The sequence below is a fragment of the Salvelinus fontinalis genome, chromosome 6 (assembly GCF_029448725.1).
Source record: "Salvelinus fontinalis isolate EN_2023a chromosome 6, ASM2944872v1, whole genome shotgun sequence".
In the NCBI taxonomy this organism is placed as follows: Eukaryota; Metazoa; Chordata; class Actinopteri; order Salmoniformes; family Salmonidae; genus Salvelinus; species Salvelinus fontinalis.
In genome coordinates, this window is record NC_074670.1 from 80,312,807 (window position 1) to 80,332,214 (window position 19,408).

General features: G+C 41.0%; 1 protein-coding gene across 1 annotated transcript in view; it reads left to right on the top strand.

Moving 5' to 3' along the window:
- The window catches only part of LOC129858519 (tetraspanin-17-like), a 57,709-nt gene that overhangs the window by 11,108 nt on the left and 27,193 nt on the right, over window positions 1-19,408 (top strand). The window contains exons 2-3 of the mRNA XM_055927824.1: window positions 9,448-9,498; window positions 14,327-14,473. Of these exons, the coding sequence (XP_055783799.1) occupies window positions 9,448-9,498; window positions 14,327-14,473 (198 nt within the window). The remainder of the gene's footprint in view (window positions 1-9,447; window positions 9,499-14,326; window positions 14,474-19,408) is intronic.

The following is a 19,408-nucleotide window of genomic DNA, read 5'->3' on the forward strand; positions in this document are numbered from 1 at the left end:
CATTATACAACTGTTAATATCAGGTCTCCACTGTAACATTAACCAACTCTGTTAATATCAGGTCTCTACTATAACATACAACTCTGTTAATATCAGGTCTCCACTATAACATTAACCAACTCTGTTATTATCAGGTCTCCACTATAACATTATACAACTCTGTTAATATCAGGTCTCCACTATAACATTATACAACTCTGTTAATATCAGGTCTCCACTATAACATTAACCAACTCTGTTAATATCAGGTCTCCACTGTAACATGATACAACTCTGTTAATATCAGGTCTCCACTGTAACATTATACAACTCTGTTAATATCAGGTCTCCACTGTAACATTATACAACTCTGTTAATATCAGGTCTCCACTATAACATGATACAACTCTGTTAATATCAGGTCTCCACTGTAACATTATACAACTCTGTTAATATCAGGTCTCCACTATAACATGATACAACTCTGTTAATATCAGGTCTCCACTATAACATTATACAACTCTGTTAATATCAGGTCTCCACTATAACATGATACAACTCTGTTAATATCAGGTCTCCACTATAACATTATACAACTCTGTTAATATCAGGTCTCCACTATAACATTATACAACTCTGTTAATATCAGGTCTCCACTATAACATTATACAACTCTGTTAATATCAGGTCTCCACTATAACATTATACAACTCTGTTAATATCAGGTCTCCACTATAACATTATACAACTGTTAATATCAGGTCTCCACTATAACATTATACAACTCTGTTAATATCAGGTCTCCACTATAACATTATACAACTGTTAATATCAGGTCTCCACTGTAACATTAACCAACTCTGTTAATATCAGGTCTCTACTATAACATACAACTCTGTTAATATCAGGTCTCCACTATAACATTAACCAACTCTGTTATTATCAGGTCTCCACTATAACATTATACAACTCTGTTAATATCAGGTCTCCACTATAACATTATACAACTCTGTTAATATCAGGTCTCCACTATAACATTATACAACTCTGTTAATTTCAGGTCTCCACTATAACATTATACAACTGTTAATATCAGGTCTCCACTGTAACATACAACTCTGTTAATATCAGGTCTCCACTGTAACATTATACAACTCTGTTAATATCAGGTCTCCACTATAACATTATACAACTGTTAATATCAGGTCTCCACTGTAACATTATACAACTCTGTTAATATCAGGTCTCCACTGTAACATTATACAACTCTGTTAATATCAGGTCTCCACTGTAACATTATACAACTCTGTTAATATCAGGTCTCCACTGTAACATTATACAACTCTGTTAATATCAGGTCTCCACTGTAACATTATACAACTCTGTTAATATCAGGTCTCCACTGTAACATTATACAACTGTTAATATCAGGTCTCCACTATAACATTATACAACTGTTAATATCAGGTCTCCACTATAACATTATACAACTGTTAATATCAGGTCTCCACTATAACATTATACAACTGTTAATATCAGGTCTCCACTGTAACATTATACAACTGTTAATATCAGGTCTCCACTATAACATTATACAACTGTTAATATCAGGTCTCCACTGTAACATACAACTCTGTTAATATCAGGTCTCCACTGTAACATTATACAACTCTGTTAATATCAGGTCTCCACTATAACATTATACAACTGTTAATATCAGGTCTCCACTGTAACATTATACAACTCTGTTAATATCAGGTCTCCACTGTAACATTATACAACTCTGTTAATATCAGGTCTCCACTGTAACATTATACAACTCTGTTAATATCAGGTCTCCACTGTAAAATTATACAACTCTGTTAATATCAGGTCTCCACTGTAACATTATACAACTCTGTTAATATCAGGTCTCCACTGTAACATTATACAACTGTTAATATCAGGTCTCCACTATAACATTATACAACTCTGTTAATATCTTAATATAGGCTAGTCCCTGGGAAAGGTAGTTGTGTGGTTTTGTTGCACCGCAGATAACACATCATTTGATCGGCCCTACATTGATTAGACCGTATCAGATGTGATGAAATTAATTGGGAATGTGTGAATCTTTTTTTTACCACAGCCAAGCGATCAGTGTCATATTATCAGCAGAGTATTTCGCCAATGAATGAGAGGTCCATCATTTCATCCGTTGATGAAAGTGTGTAGTATAGACCATCGCCTAGCTTTATCTAAAGCGCTGAGCTGTGTAGGCTCTGTTTAAGGTTGGGCTAGCTGAGATTAACGCACACTCTCACTCTCTGAGGTTAACAGGATCACGTGGATTAAAGGAGGGCTTCTCCCCAAGTGCCTGTAATCCTACTGTCCACATGGAGATAGGATGGAATCCCTAGCCGCAGTGTGATTACGATACATACACCCCGGGGGGGGGGGGCAGGCAGGCAGAGGGAGACAGCAGTTGAGCATCTCTATCTCTCTAATCCCCCTGGATTAATTTAATGGGATTACACTAACCTCTGATCTCTAACAGTGGAGGCTCCTCAGAGGAGGAAGTGGAGGACCATCCTCTTCTGTGAATTTCATAAAAATGAAAATATTGAAACATTTAAAAAGTTATCCTTTTAAAATAAAACGTTACTAAATAGATTCATGTGCAATGAAGGTCTACAGTAGCCTCAACAGCACTCTGTAGAGTAGCACGATGGTGTAGCCGGAGGACAGCTAGCTTCCGTCCTCCTCTGGGTACGTTGACTTCATTACAAAACCTAGGAGGCTCATGGTTCTCACCCCCTTCCATAGACTTACAATTACGACAACTTCCAGAGGACTTCCTCCAACCTATCAGAGCTCTTGCTGCACGAACTGACATGTTGTCCACCCAATCAAAGGATCAGTGAATGAATCTAGTACTGAAATCATAAACTACAGCTAGCTAGCACTGCAGTGCATTGAATGTGGTGAGTAATTGACTCAAAGAGAGAGAGAGAAGACATTAATTGAACAGTTTTGAACAAATTCATTTCTTAAAAAACGAAGGAGCTAGAGAGCGAGAGCTATATATTATTATCATTTTAAAAATGTTTTTTTACTTTCACTTAGCTAGCGAATGCAGCTAGTTAGTTTAGCCTACTGAAACACCCTGCTCAAACAGAGGGATGCTATGTTAGCTAGCTGGCTATGGCTATCCAGCACAACACTGGAACTCTTCCAAGTCAAGTTACGCTTTTCATTTTATTAATTTATTGCCACCGTGGCCTACCGGTGTAACTGCTAAACTGCTTGCTACATGTACTGCATGATGGTAGCGAGTTTTTCTAACGTGTAGTTCTAGTAGCTATGGTGACCTATGACGTAAATAGGGTGACAACGATGTAGGCTGTGTGTAGCGGTTATGATATGAAGTTTTGGTTTGGAAATATTTTTTTCCGCCTGGTCACAGAAAGCTGATGTGTTGCGCACTGAAGTCCACAAGCGAAGAAGAGAGGAGGAGAGCACGTAGATGTGAGAAAGAATACAACAATCAAAGGGATCTCGCTGTTATGTGGCTGCTATAAAAGTGAAATGTGTTTGTGTGTGATCAGGGGTGTATTCATTCCGCCAATTCTGTTGGAAAAAAAAACGTTTCTTAAACGGAAGCAAACAGAACAAAATGAGATAAACATACATGAATGTATCCAATATAAACTCTTGTTTGCAACTGTTGGACTCATGAATACACCCTATGTCAGCTAGATGCAGGCAAGAGTGTGCAAGGCAATATTGAATATGTCAATGTCTGTTACCTTGGTTACTGAAATGTCTCTCGACCTGTGTGCACTTGCGTTGTAAACTTTCATTCATAGTCCAGGTTGTATCAACCTCATGATGGAGACAGGGAACATTAGAGAGTCATGTAGTAACCTAAACGTATTTTTGTTACATTGAACCAGGTGAATGGACAGTCATCCAATATGCTGTAATAGAAATAAGGTCATGTTCATGAAACCATTATAATTGTCCTCCCTCATCTTAAACGGCCCTGACCGCCACTGATCTCCAACTCATACCTTACCTGGACTCTCTGTTGTACTCCCCAGTCACAGCCAGGTCCCAGGGGCATCCTGAATAAAACATTCCGTCCCTCCCCCATCCTTTCCCTGTCTGTCTGCCTGTGTGTGATTGAAAGGGTGATGGTGATATGTTGCTGATTGAAAGGATGATGATGATATGGTGATGGTGATATGTTGCTGATTGAAAAGGTGATGATGATATGTTGCTGATTTGAAAGGGTGATGATGATATGGTGATGGTGATATGTTGCTGATTGAAAGGGTGATGATGATATGGTGATGGTGATATGTTGCTGATTGAAAGGGTGATGATGATATGTTGCTGATTTGAAAGGGTGATGATGATATGGTGATGGGGATATGTTGCTGATTGAAAGGGTGATGATGATATGTTGCTGATTTGAAAGGGTGATGATGATATGGTGATGGTGATATGTTGCTGATTGAAAGGGTGATGATGATATGGTGATGGTGATATGTTGCTGATTGATATGGTGATGGTGATATGTTGCTGATTGATATGGTGATGGTGATATGTTGCTGATTGAAAAGGTGATGATGATATGTTGCTGATTGAAAAGGTGATGATGATATGGTGATGGTGATATGTTGCTGATTTGAAAGGGTGATGATGATATGGTGATGGTGATATGTTGCTGATTGAAAGGGTGATGGTGATATGTTGCTGATTTGAAAGGGTGATGATGATATGGTGATGGTGATATGTTGCTGATTGAAAGGGTGATGATGATATGTTGCTGATTGAAAAGGTGATGATGATATGTTGCTGATTGAAAGGGTGATGATATGGTGATGGGGATATGTTGCTGATTGAAAGGGTGATGATGATATGGTGATGGTGATATGTTGCTGAGAAAAGGTGATGATGATATGGTGATGGGGATATGTTGCTGATTGAAAGGGTGATGATGATATGTTGCTGATTGAAAGGATGGTGATGATAAGGTGATATGTTGCTGATTGAAAAGGTGATGATGATAAGGTGATGGTGATATGTTGCTGATTGAAAAGGTGATGTGGCAACAACAGATCTAGGCCTCCAAAAGGCTCTCAATAACAACATGCTTAGGGTCATTTCCATGTAAAAGGACCCATGAACACCAACATGTGAATTTCATAGGAGCCAGATGCAAATCTCTGGGGAAGCCAGAAAAAAAAGAAGCCATATTTGAACCTATGTGTTGTGATAATTGCCTTGTCTGCTTTATAACCTGTTGATTCATATGCCTTGCGACCGTGATATATAGGCCTAAAGGCCGAGACAATAGGAAGACACAGTGGCAGAATAAATTCAACCACACCTTTTGTTTCATCACAAAATCAGAGAACAACTTCTGTCCGGTGAAGACCACAAAACAGTTACGTGACCTACAGCATGTTCAAGCAAGTTGATGTTTCCGACATTCTGACACATGTCATCAAACACTTCATGAGAGCTCATGCTGCGCAACATTTCTAGAGGGTTTGCAATTGCACAAAAAAAACAGAGTGATGGCCTCTACTAAAAAGAGGATGGGCCCATAAGCTTTCTATAGGCTAGGCCTAGTATTTTTATTTCTCAACTTCCTAATATTAAGCACATTGCTTATATTTACAACGGGAGTATAGCCTACCTGGCTGGCATGAACATGAACCACAGGAAAGCGTCCTCCATTCACTATTTAAGTTCACAGATGACATATAAAAAAGTAAATGTGGACAGTTGTTCCAAAATCTTCAATATGCACCTTGGAATTGGATAAGGACGCGGGCAGTTGTGTCCCCGATGTGTCTGTCTTCACTTGTAGCCTGTGAGAAAGACCCCATCCCGTGATGGAGAGCCATATAAGTGAGAGGTGATATAGAGGGAGAAGGGCACAACGCAGCTCTCTGGGTCAAAGGCCGCTGGCCGCAAAAGGCATGGGTTATTTTAGGGTGCACTACGGCCTCACAAAAGGGGATGCGGCCATGAAATGATGGACCTTAACAAGTGCTTGTCAAATTGTGAATGAGAGACTGATGTGGTGTGTACAGCCTGCTTGCTCAAAAAAACTAAGCAGAGCTCATGCCTTTCAAGCAACTTTTTTCAAATCATCATTAGAGTCGCATCATGCAGCCTTACAATGTATTAAAAATCAAAACATATAGCCCAAAGTTTGTAGAAAAACTAAAGTTACATTAATAACTCTAAATTTAGCATATACAGTTGAAGTTGGAAGTTTACATACACCTTAGCCAAATACATTTAAACTCAGTTTTTAGTAATAATTATAATAATAGAGTGATTTATTTAAGCTTTTATTTCTTTCATCACATTCCCAGTGGGTCAGAAGTTTACATACAGTCTTTAAATTGTTTAACTTGGGTCAAACATTTCAGGTAGCCTTCCACAAGCTTCTCACAATAAGTTGGGTGCATTTTGGCCCATTCCTCCTGACAGAGCTGGTGTAACTGAGTCAGGTTTGTAGGCCTCCTTGCTCGCAGACACTTTTTCATTTCTGACCACAAATGTTCTATAGGATTGAGGTCAGGGCTTTGTGATGGCCACTCCAATACCTTGACTTTGTTGTCCTTAAGCCATTTTGCCACAACTTTGGAAGTATGCTTGGGGTCATTGTCCAATTGGAAGACACTTTTGCGACCAAGCTTTAACTTCCTGACTGATGTCTTGAGATGTTGCTTCAGTATATCCACATAATTTTCCTCCCTCATGATGCCATCTATTTTGTGAAGTGCACCAGTCTCTTCTGCAAGAAAGCACCCCCACAACATGATGCTGCCACCCCCGAGCTTCACGGTTGGGATGGTGTTCTTCGGCTTGCAAGCCTCCCCCTTTTTCCTCCAAACATAACGATGGTCATTATGGCCAAACAGTTCTATTTTTGTTTCATCAGACCAGAGGACATTTCTCCAAAAAGTATCATCTTTGTCCCCATGTGCAGTTGCAAACTGTAGTCTGGCTTTTTTATGGCGGTTTTGGAGCAGTGGCTTCTTCTTTGCTGAGCGCCAATTCAGGTGATGTCGATATAGGACTCGTTTTACTTCTGGATATAGATATTTTGTACCTGACTTGTGGAGGTCTACATTTTGTTTCTGAAGTCTTGGCTGATTTCTTTAGATTTCCCCATGATGTCAAGCAAAGAGACACTGAGTTTGAAGGTAGGCCTTAAAATACATCCACAGATACACCTCCAATTGACTCAAATGATGTCAATTAGCCTATCAGAAGCTTCTAAAGCCATGACATCATTTTCTGGAATTTTCCAAGCTGTTTAAAGACACAGTCAACTTACTTTATGTAAACTTCTGACCCACTGGAATTGTGATGCAGTGATTTATAAGTGAAATAATCTGTCTGTAAACAATTGTTGGAAATACTACTTGTGTCATGCACAAAGTAGATGTCCTAACCGACTTGCCAAAACTATAATTTGTTAACAAGAAATTTGTGGAGTGGTTGAAAAATTAGTTTTAATGACTCCAACCTAAGTGTATGTAAACTTCCGACTTCAACTGTAGGAGTACCGATTTCTTTGTTAACCGCTCAACACACAATAGCCGCATGTGCGGACTCCCTCAAATGCTTTGGAGAAAATAGCCTTTCTATTGTATTCAGCTTTGTTCAGTTGTATTCATGTCAGCTAAATGAACTCGTGTAGCCCACAGCCATTTGGTTTGGCCACATTTAGGACATAAAGACAACTCACAAGTATGTGATTCTGTTCTTCTGAAATAGACTACATTTTCTTCATATCATGTTTCTTTAGACCTGTCTAAAATAAATCATGGATTTATTGTGAAGGTTGTAGGCTATATTACATGGTTTTATATTGAAGGTTGTAGACTATATTACATGGTTTTATATTGAAGGTGTAGGCTATATTACATGGTTTTATATTGAAGGTGTAGGCTATATTACATGGTTTTATATTGAAGGTGTAGACTATATTACATGGTTTTATATTGAAGGTGTAGACTATACTACATGGATTTATTGTGAAGATTGTAGGCCATATTACATGGATTTATTAGACTTTTTAAAATGTAGATGTTCGAAAGGTCTGCGTCAGTGGCTGGTAGGCTGTGTGTTGAAAACAGGAGATACTACATTTGTTTGTTAATTAACTGTCGATTACCATGAGACCGACAGTTACTTGCTTGACAATCACCGGCTGACCTAATTTTGTGACCGCCACAGCCCTACACACGGAGGTGACTCACACACCATGACTTATCCAGGATTTGTTTTGCTTACCAAAAAATGACTCACTAACTACCAATGAATATCAACAAATGTGCTTGATTTTATCTCAAACGCATCTCACGACCGGATGATTGGAAAGTCCCTTGTGCGTGTCAATGCAGGCCTACAATAATTATACAGTGATGCGAGGACACACTGTATTTTTGTGTCTGCTACCTATTGTCGGATACACCACCAGGAAGAGAATAACAAACATATCCATAATTATGCATTTCTGTATAGTACAGATCATGAAATTCTGTTACCTCGGTGTAAATCCACTTCACTTACAGTAAGTAGTTCAATAACCAAAATGATATATATTTTTTTCAAACTCAAGATGTCATAGCTGACACTCTTTCTGCAGACATCTTTGAATCTTAATTCGGAGCAGATATTTGTACGAGTTGTTGGAAAACGTAGTCACATAACAAAACTGATGGAGATTTAACCGGAAAATCTGTTACCACATTTAGCATCTGCACAGTTCTTCCAGTACACGTGTTTTTGTACAATGTTCAATTAATGTTTAAAAGTAGTCCCTTGTTCATAGAGTTCAAATGAATTATTTTACTTTGGCATACATTTTAAGTGGAATTACCCTTCGATTAATCCTGTAATATTTATGGCTAGTCATTGTATGATCTTTATGCCAATGAGGCCTCTCCAGCTACGGGCTACTATGGTAACCCTGCATATATTATATTCCAGAGACTCTCAGCGTTTAGTAAACGGACTTTCTGACCTACACAAGCTGTGTGAAGAAACCACTTTCTTCCAACTGTCATCATTTGAAACTAGGCCAAGACAGACAGCCCTACATTCACGCACAGGGCTCACTATGTCCTCTAGTCCAGCATTAAGACTATATGTCTGTACAGTCAGTGTACTTTGTGTATATAATATATAGTAAGTAAGCGTTTCTCCTTTGCCAAGATAATCCATCCACCTGACAGGTGTGGCATATCAAGAAGCTGATTAAACAGCATGATCATTACACAGGTGCACCTTGTGCTGGGGTTGCCACTCTAAAATGTGCAGTTTTGTCACACAACACAATGCCACACTATATGTACTTTGTGTAGATGTATATATACACACACTATATGTACTTTGAGAGAGTATGAGTAGTGTTCATGTGACCTTCTGTTTGTGTGTTTTATTCCACAGTTACTAGGAGCAGGCTTCCTGGGCATAGGGCTGTGGGCATGGGCCGAGAAGGTAAGAAAAGCATTACTATTCAAATGTTATCATGACATTGTTTTGGGGATTTTCCAGATCGTCGAAATTCTAAACAACAACAACAACAACAATAAACAGCGAACATGATGCTTTTCTCCAGTAGTTTGGCTAACAGCAACAGCAAAAAGAGAAGTCTGATTTTTCACCATGATAGAACTGATTCTGTTACAATAAGCTTTTCTGTTGAATATTTTGCAGGTGATTTCTATTTGAAGTGGGAGAAATAGCATACTGATGTCAGGGTAGCCTGGGGGGAGAAATACATACTGATGTCAGGGTAGCCTGGGGGGAGAAATACATACTGATGTCAGGGTAGCCTGGAGGGATTAATACATACTGATGGCAGGGTAGCCTGGAGGGATAAATACATACTGATGTCAGGGTAGCCTGGAGGGATAAATACATACTGACGTCAGGGTAGCCTGGAGGGATAAATACATACTGACGTCAGGGTAGCCTGGAGGGATAAATACATACTGATGTCAGGGTAGCCTGGAGGGATAAATACATACTGACGTCAGGGTAGCCTGGAGGGATAAATACATACTGACGTCAGGGTAGCCTGGAGGGATAAATACATACTGACGTCAGGGTAGCCTGGAGGGATAAATACATACTGATGTCAGGGTAGCCTGGAGGGATAAATACATACTGACGTCAGGGTAGCCTGGAGGGATAAATACATACTGATGTCAGGGTAGCCTGGAGGGATAAATACATACTGGTGTCAGGGTAGCCTGGAGGGATAAATACATACTGGTGTCAGGGTAGCCTGGAGGGATAAATACATACTGGTGTCAGGGTAGCCTGGAGGGATAAATACATACTGGTGTCAGGGTAGCCTGGAGGGATAAATACATACTGGTGTCAGGGTAGCCTGGAGGGATAAATACATACTGGTGTCAGGGTAGCCTGGAGGGATAAATACATACTGGTGTCAGGGTAGCCTGGAGGGATAAATACATACTGGTGTCAGGGTAGCCTGGAGGGATAAATACATACTGGTGTCAGGGTAGCCTGGAGGGATAAATACATACTGACGTCAGGGTAGCCTGGAGGGATAAATACATACTGGTGTCAGGGTAGCCTGGAGGGATAAATACATACTGGTGTCAGGGTAGCCTGGAGGGATAAATACATACTGACGTCAGGGTAGCCTGGAGGGATAAATACATACTGGTGTCAGGGTAGCCTGGAGGGATAAATACATACTGGTGTCAGGGTAGCCTGGAGGGATAAATACATACTGGTGTCAGGGTAGCCTGGAGGGATAAATACATACTGGTGTCAGGGTAGCCTGGAGGGATGTTCTAGTTCCCGCCAATATCCAGCAGCTTCGCACAGCCATTGAAGAGGAGTGGGACACCATTCCAAAGACCACAATCAACAGCCTGATACCCCCCCCAAAATGTTTATGTAAAATTAAACTGTATACGAAGGAGATGTGTCCACAACATCCAACAAACTAACATGGTCCAAGCACACCAAGACAGTCGTGAAGAGGGCACCTATTCCCCCTCAGGAGACTGAAAAGATTTGACATGGCTCCTCAGATCATCAAAAAGGTTCTATAGCTGCACCATCGAGAGCATCCTGACTGGTCGCATCACTGCCTGTTTTGGCAACTGCTCGGCTTCCGACCGCAAGGCACTACAGAGGGTAGTGCATACGGCCCAGTACATCACTGTTGCCAAGCTTTCTGCCATCCAGGACCTCTGGATGGGTGTCAGAGGAATTTGATTTGATTTGTCACGCTGCATGAGTCAAATGATGGTCACACCAGGTACTGACTGGTTTTTGGATATCCATGCCCTTAACTCTTTGTTTTTTAAAGGTATCTGTGACCAACAGATGCATTTCTGTATTCCCAGTCATGTGAAACCCATAGATTAGGCCCTAATGAATTTAGTTCAGTTGACTGATTTCTTTTATTGTTTTTATTAAGTTAAGAATTTGAAATGTCATAATATATCCATGTAGGTAAAAATGTCATAAGGATAATTGAATTTAGACAAAGTATTTTATTATTTTTTTAAAGCCCCCCAAAAAAACAAGAAAAAAAAAAACTGAGTCAGGTCACCTAATCGAATGCTAGTGTCTGTTCAGATATCTGGCTATTTACTTCACCATGCCCATCTCTAGTCTGTAGTGGTATACTATCGAGAGCTGTGTATATCCCTGTAAATGTATTGCTCTGTCTCCTACAGCACACGTCTTTACCGGTCTAAGGCTGCGTTTACACAGGCAGCCCAATTTGGATATTTATGCCCAATTATTTGCCAAAGACCTGATCTTATTGGTCGAAAGAGGAATCAGAATTGGGCTGCTTGTGTAACTCAGCGTTTGAGATCCACAGCCAAGCACTCTGCCTTTACCTCAACCTCCCTCTGTAATAAAGAACCATGTTAGCTACGGGTGGCTAAACACAAAAAATCACATTTACATCCCAATTACATTTACTTTTTAAAAATGGCCTTAATAATGGGGAATTGTCATTGTGTGCATCTCACAACAACCAAGACCACCATCACAGCCACGATGAGAAACCATATGCTTTACATTATAAATTAATTTGAGAGGCAGCTGTTACCATCAGACTTATTATTTATGTCTTTGTATCTAGGACAGCGTCTGTCTAACATAGACGGCTGATAACATATATTAGATTACATATTTTAATGTCAGTCTGGGTTGTGGATTGTGGACATTGTGGATTCACGGTTTCTCTCTCTCTGTCTGCTTCTCTCTACCCCTGTCTCCCTCTCTCTGTCTGCTTCTCTCTCTGTCTGCTTCTCTCTCTGTCTGCTTCTCTCTCTGTCTGCTTCTCTCTCTGTCTGCTTCTCTCTCTGTCTCTTTGCTTTTCTCTGTCTGCTTCTCTCTCTGTCTCTTTGCTTTTCTCTGTCTGCTTCTCTCTCTGTCTCTCTACCGCTGTCTTTGTCTGTCTTTCTGTCTGCTTCTCTCTCTTCATCTCTCTCGCTCCCTCTCTATATAGGCCGTCATTGTAAATAATAATTTGTTCTTAACTGACTTGCCTAGTTAAATAAAGGTTAAAACATGTTTTTAAAAAAATGTCTAAATAAGCTTTGTTGCACAATCAAAGGTCAATACACCGCATTTAAAACAGTCAGCAATAATCTAATGAATCCAGGGCTTTGTAAAATTATACCTAGGATAAATATAAGCCTTCAACCAGAAGGCCCACTAATAATGTAATTATTTTATAATTATTATTTTTTTAAACAGTTTAACGTGCTTATTTGCAATAGTCACTCATTTGGCTTTTAGGTCTGCCTCTGAAAATGCCCTTTTTTGTTACACATTTAACCAGAGCCATGTACAACGCACATCAACTAATAACGACCAACTTCTACTTGGATTGATAACAAGATGGAACAGTTGAACCGTTATGAATACACCCTCCTGTCCGTCTCCAACTGTTTGAACAACACGGCCTGTTCATTTAGTTTTAGATGTTGAAATCCAGTGGCCTACCTGGATAAGATAATGCTTATTTCTCAGAATTGAAATGAGAAGCGAATTCCTTATACAAATTATTGATTTTTTTTTATGCTCGTTGCACATTTTATGAAACACAGACTAGACAGCTAGCATGTAGCAGTCTAGCTATAATGCGTACGTGGTACCGTGACAGAAACTGAGCATGAATTTTCATCCCGTCTTAGTAGGGTCTTTTCTAAATTTGGGGAGTTGAGACATAAAAAGGGTTAACCAATCAATCAATCAATCAAATGTATTTATAATGCCCTTCTTACATCAGCTGCAGGTGTAGAAGCACGATGGCTAGGAAAAACTCCCTAGAAAGGCCGGAACCTAGGAAGAAACCTAGAGAGGAACCAGGCTCTGAGGGGTGGCCAGTCCTCTTCTGGCTGTCCCGGGTGAGATTATAACAGAACATGGCCAAGATGTTCAAATGTTCATAGATGACCAGCAGGGTCAAATAATAATAATCACAGTGAATGTCGAGGGTGCAACAGGTCAGCACCTCAGGAGTAAATGTCAGTTGGCTTTTCATATCCGACAGCAGGAGCGGTAGAGATAGAGAGTTGAAAACAGCAGGTCTGGGACAGGTAGCACGTCTGGTGAACAGGTCAGGTTCAGCAAGGACAGCAAGGCGTCATCTGGCCAGGTAATCCTGAGGCATGGTCCTAGGGCTCAGGTCCTCCGAGAGAGAGAAAGAAAGAGATTCACACAGGACACAGGATAAGACAGGAGAGATACTCCAGATATAACCAACTGACCCTAGCCCCTCGACACATAAACTATTTCTGCATAAATACTGGAGGCTGAGACAGTCAAATAATGTCTCTAAGTTTCGGTGTCCATATGAACCATTTTATGTTGAATCAAACCTCAAATGCAAATGGTGAGTTTAAACTGAATGTTGTCAGAAGAAGTTATCTATCTCCTTTGTTGTGAGTGTCAGGGGGAGGGGCTTGGTGTATGAGAGTGGGAAGGTGCACACAGCATAGAAGGAGGGAAGGAGACGTGACCAAAAAGACACAAACAGTCGTAAAATGAACAGGGTGTTAGGGGAGGTAGTGTGTTAGGGGAAGCAGGGGGAAGGGGGCTGCCTGTTCCTCTGTGTTTATTGTCCCGGAAGGGAAGGTCTAGATTCTCTCACAGTAAGGTGTGTTGTTGTATTGGCTTTTTATATCACGCCAAAGATGAGGTTGCGCAACACTGCTTTCTAACATAAATGTCACCTACATTTCTTCTTACTTTTTTAGTCTTATGCGCTCTGTGGTCTTTTTGTCTATATATCTGTAATAACACCTTGGTCCTCCAGGGGGTGCTGTCCAACATGGCGTCCATAACAGACCTGGGAGGCTTCGACCCTGTGTGGCTGTTCATCGTAGTGGGAGGAGTCATGTTCATCCTGGGATTCGCTGGCTGCATCGGGGCGTTACGGGAAAACACCTTGCTGCTCAAATTTGTGAGTTTAAATTTATACTTTTAATGGAATATGCTTTATTCATCCTTACACGGAACCCAAACCAGCTGCGTGTGTGAGCCATCCTGCGACATCGTGCATAAATGTATTTTGTCCCCCCACACCAAACGCGATCATGACACGCTGGTTAAAATATCAAAACAAACTCTGAACCAATTATATTAATTTGGGGACAGGTCGAAAAGCATTAAACATTTATGGCAATTTACTTAGCTAGCTTTGCACTTGTTGGCTAAATTGTCCTGGGATATAAACATTGAGGTGTTATTTTACCTGAAATGCACAAGGTCCTCTACTCCACCAATTAATCCACACATAAAACGGTCAACCGAATCGTTTCTAATAATCTATCTTCCTTCCAGGCTTTTTCTTCTCTTGACTTTATATTGCGATGGGCAACTTTCATAAATTAGGTGCACTGACCTCGTTCGTCTTTCAGTCACCCACGTGGGTATAACCAATGAGGAGATGGCACGTGGGTACCTGCTTTTATAAACCGATGAGGAGATGGGAGAGGCAGGATTTGCAGCACGATCTACGTCAGAATTAGAACTGATTTCTATTTTAGCCCTTGGCAACGTAGACGCGCGCAAGCAGTTTGGGTGCAATAATTGAATAACATAGATTTCTAAATGTATTTTGCAAAGCTCGCACACGGTGTGGTCAGCCTATTAGAGTTCACAACTATATATTTCTTATATGGGCTTACTTAGTTTAATCTCTCTGTGGATAGTAAGGCTGTGGCCTTGGGCGATAGCATGTTGATCCTCATGGTTAATCTCATTTCTACCTTCAGCTCTGCTGGTGGCATAGACACTTTACCCCTACCTACATAGACAAATTACCTCCACTAACCTGTACCCCCGCACATTGACTCGGTACCGGTACCCCCTGTACATAGCCCAAAAATATATATATTATTTGTATATAGAATTTGTTTTTTGTCACTTTTTTTATTTTTCTATTTGTATGTTTTCAATGTTTTTCTTTAAACAATTATTTAATGAATTCTTTATTTTTATTGTTTGTGATTAAAAAAAAATATATATATATATTTTTTAACTTTAGTTTATTTAGTAAATCTTTTCTTAACTCTATTTTCCTAAAGCTGCATTGTTGCTTAAGGGCTTGTAAGTCAGCATTTCACAGAAAGGTCTACAACTGTTATATTCGGCGCATGTGACAAATAAAATGTGATTTGGTTTGATCTAGAGGAGGGAGGTACGTACAGAGCCTTCAGAAAGTATTCATGCCCTTTGACTTAAGCCACATTTTGATGCGTTACAGCCTGAATTCAAAATGGATAAAAAACTTTTTTTTATCACCCATCTACACACAATACCCCATAATGACAGTGTAAAAAATAAATAGAAATTTGATTTTAAAAAACTATACAGAATGATATAATTTACATAATTATTCACACACCTGAGTCAATACTTTGTGGAAGCACGTTTCGGGGTGATTACAGCAGTGAGTATTTCTGGGTAAATCTAAGAATTTTCCACACCTGGATTGTGCAACATTTGCCCATTTTTATTATTTTCAAAATTCTTAAATCTCTGTCAACATGGTTATTGGTCATTGCTAGAAACCATTTTCAAGTCTTGCCATAGATGTTCAAGTAGATTTAAGTCAAAACTGTAACTCGGCCACTCAGGAACATTCACTGTCTTCTTGATAAGCAACTCCAGTCTAGATTTGGCCTTGTGTTTTAAGTTATTGTCATGTTGAAAGGTGAATTCATCTCCCAATGTTCTGGTGGAAAGCAGACTGAACCAGTTTGTCCTCAATTATTTTTTTCTCCTGTGCTTAGCTCCATCCCTTAAAAAAAAATATCCTGATATACTCCCCAGTCCTTAACGATTACAAGCATACCCATAACATGATGCAGCCAGCATTATGCTTGAAAATATGGAGAGTGGTACTCAGTAAAGTGTTATGTTTGGGGCAAATCCAATACAACACTTTGTATTCAGGATAAAATGTTAATTACCGTACTGCTTTAGTGCCTTGTTGCAAACAGGATGCATGTTTTAGGAATATTTTTATTCTGTACAGGCTTCCTTTTCTCTCTGTCAATTTGTTTAGTATTGTGGAGTAACTACAATGTTGTTGATCCATCCTTAGTTTTCTCCTATCACAGCCATTAAACTCTGTAACCCATAAACCATAATTTCTGATGAAAAAACACAAAAACTCTTCAATTTATCGATTGTAAAAAAAAAAATAATAATAAGTTTTGTGTTAGCTAACAGTCTGAGAAGGTAGTGCGTGGTGAACGTAAATGTCCGTTTTGGGGTTGAAACCTGCTGCGACAAATTACAACGTGGTCAGTGATGACAAATCTAAACGTAATCTATTTAAAATTCAGCCTGTAACAAAACAAAATATGGGACAAGTCAAGTAGTGTGAAGGCACTAGGCAGGCAGGTCGCTCAGTAGACGGTACACGTTAGATTGATTCACGAAAATGTCTCCAGCTTCGTTTGATCTGAAAGTTGAGATCATTCATAGCTATTGGCTACTTACCATGAATGAACACGTAGGATTAGTATTGATCTAGATGGGAAATAAGTAACCACTCGTTTTATAAAAGCCTGAAACATCCATTACTGACAACTAAGCATGTTCTCCAAACTTCCTGATAACAATTGTCATCGTTCAGAGAAGTTACGTCAGGTTCAACTTTGACAATGGAGTCTGAGTGACAGAGACGAACTGGGCTTCATAGCCAGCTGTCACTCTGTGGCTATTACCTCCACTACTCTGTCCATTAGCTCCTGGCTGGCCAGCCTACAGTAGAGGAGAGAGAATAGAGAGCTCATGGCTGGCCATCCTACAGTAGAGGAGAGAGAAGAGAGAGTTCATGGCTGGCCATCCTACAGTAGAGGAGAGAGAGAATAGAGAGCTCATGGCTGGCCATCCTACAGTAGAGGAGAGAGAATAGAGCTCCTGGTTGGCCATCCTACAGTAGAGGAGAGAGAATAGAGAGCTCATGGCTGGCCATCCTACAGTAGAGGAGAGAGAATAGAGAGCTCATGGCTGGCCATCCTACAGTAGAGGAGAGAGAAGAGAGAGTTCATGGCTGGCCATCCTACAGTAGAGGAGAGAGAAGAGAGAGCTCATGGCTGGCCATCCTACAGTAGAGGAGAGAGAATAGAGAGCTCATGGCTGGCCATCCTACAGTAGAGGAGAGAGAAGAGAGAGCTCATGGCTGGCCATCCTACAGTAGAGGAGAGAGAATAGAGAGCTCATGGCTGGCCATCCTACAGTAGAGGAGAGAGAATAGAGAGCTCATGGCTGGCCATCCTACAGTAGAGGAGAGAGAAGAGAGAGTTCATGGCTGGCCATCCTACAGTAGAGGAGAGAGAATAGAGAGCTCATGGCTGGCCATCCTACAGTAGAGGAGAGAGAGTAGAGAGCTCATGGCTGGCCATCCTACAGTAGAGGAGAGAGAATAGAGAGCTCATGGCTGGCCATCCTACATTAGAGGAGAGAGAATAGAGAGCTCATGGCTGGCCATCCTACAGTAGAGGAGAGAGAATAGAGAGCTCATGGCTGGCCATCCTACAGTAGAGGAGAGAGAATAGAGAGCTCATGGCTGGCCATCCTACAGTAGAGGAGAGAGAATAGAGAGCTCATGGCTGGCCATCCTACAGTAGAGGAGAGAGTTCATGGCTGGCCATCCTACAGTAGAGGAGAGTGAATAGAGAGCTCATGGCTGGCCATCCTACAGTAGAGGAGAGAGAAGAGAGTTCATGGCTGGCCATCCTACAGTAGAGGAGAGAGAATAGAGAGCTCATGGCTGGCCATCCTACAGTAGAGGAGAGAGAATAGAGAGCTCATGGCTGGCCATCCTACAGTAGAGGAGAGAGAAGAGAGAGTTCATGGCTGGCCATCCTACAGTAGAGGAGAGAGAATAGAGAGCTCATGGCTGGCCATCCTACAGTAGAGGAGAGAGTTCATGGCTGGCCATCCTACAGTAGAGGAGAGTGAAGAGAGAGTTCATGGCTGGCCATCCTACAGTAGAGGAGAGAGAATAGAGAGCTCATGGCTGGCCATCCTACAGTAGAGGAGAGAGTTCATGGCTGGCCATCCTACAGTAGAGGAGAGTGAAGAGAGAGTTCATGGCTGGCCATCCTACAGTAGAGGATGAGGCATCCCAACGCTGCTCCGAGTCAGTCCCTCAGTCAGGCCTGAGGCATCTCCACGCTGCTCTGAGTCAGTCCCTCAGTCAGGCCTGAGGCATCTCCACATTGCTCCGAGTCAGTCCCTCAGTCAGGCCTGAGGCGCCTCAACGCTGCTCCGAGTCAGTCCCTCAGTCAGGCCTGAGGCATCTCCACGCTGCTCCGAGTCAGTCCCTCAGTCAGGCCTGAGGCATCTCCACGCTGCTCTGAGTCAGTCCCTCAGTCAGGCCTGAGGCATCTCCACGCTGCTCCGAGTCAGTCCCTCAGTCAGGCCTGAGTCAGCCAGCCAGCCAGTCAGGCTACAAATGTACCTATTTCCAGAACAGTACAGTATTATAGATATGCTCTTTTAGTTTACAGATTTCATGTTTACAGATTTCTCCAGAACAGCACTGAAATATACATATGTCCTATTTTCTCACATGTTCTAATGTTCTCTGTGTTCTAGTTCTCAGTGTTCCTGGGTCTGATCTTCTTCTTGGAGCTGACAGCTGGCATCCTGTTCTAATGTTCTCTCTCTGTATTCTAGTTCTCAGTGTTCCTGGGCCTGATCTTCTTCTTAGAGCTGACAGCTGGCATCCTGTTCTAATGTTCTCTCTCTGTATTCTAGTTCTCAGTGTTCCTGGGTCTGATCTTCTTCTTGGAGCTGACAGCTGGCATCCTGTTCTAATGTTCTCTCTCTGTGTTCTAGTTCTCAGTGTTCCTGGGCCTGATCTTCTTCTTGGAGC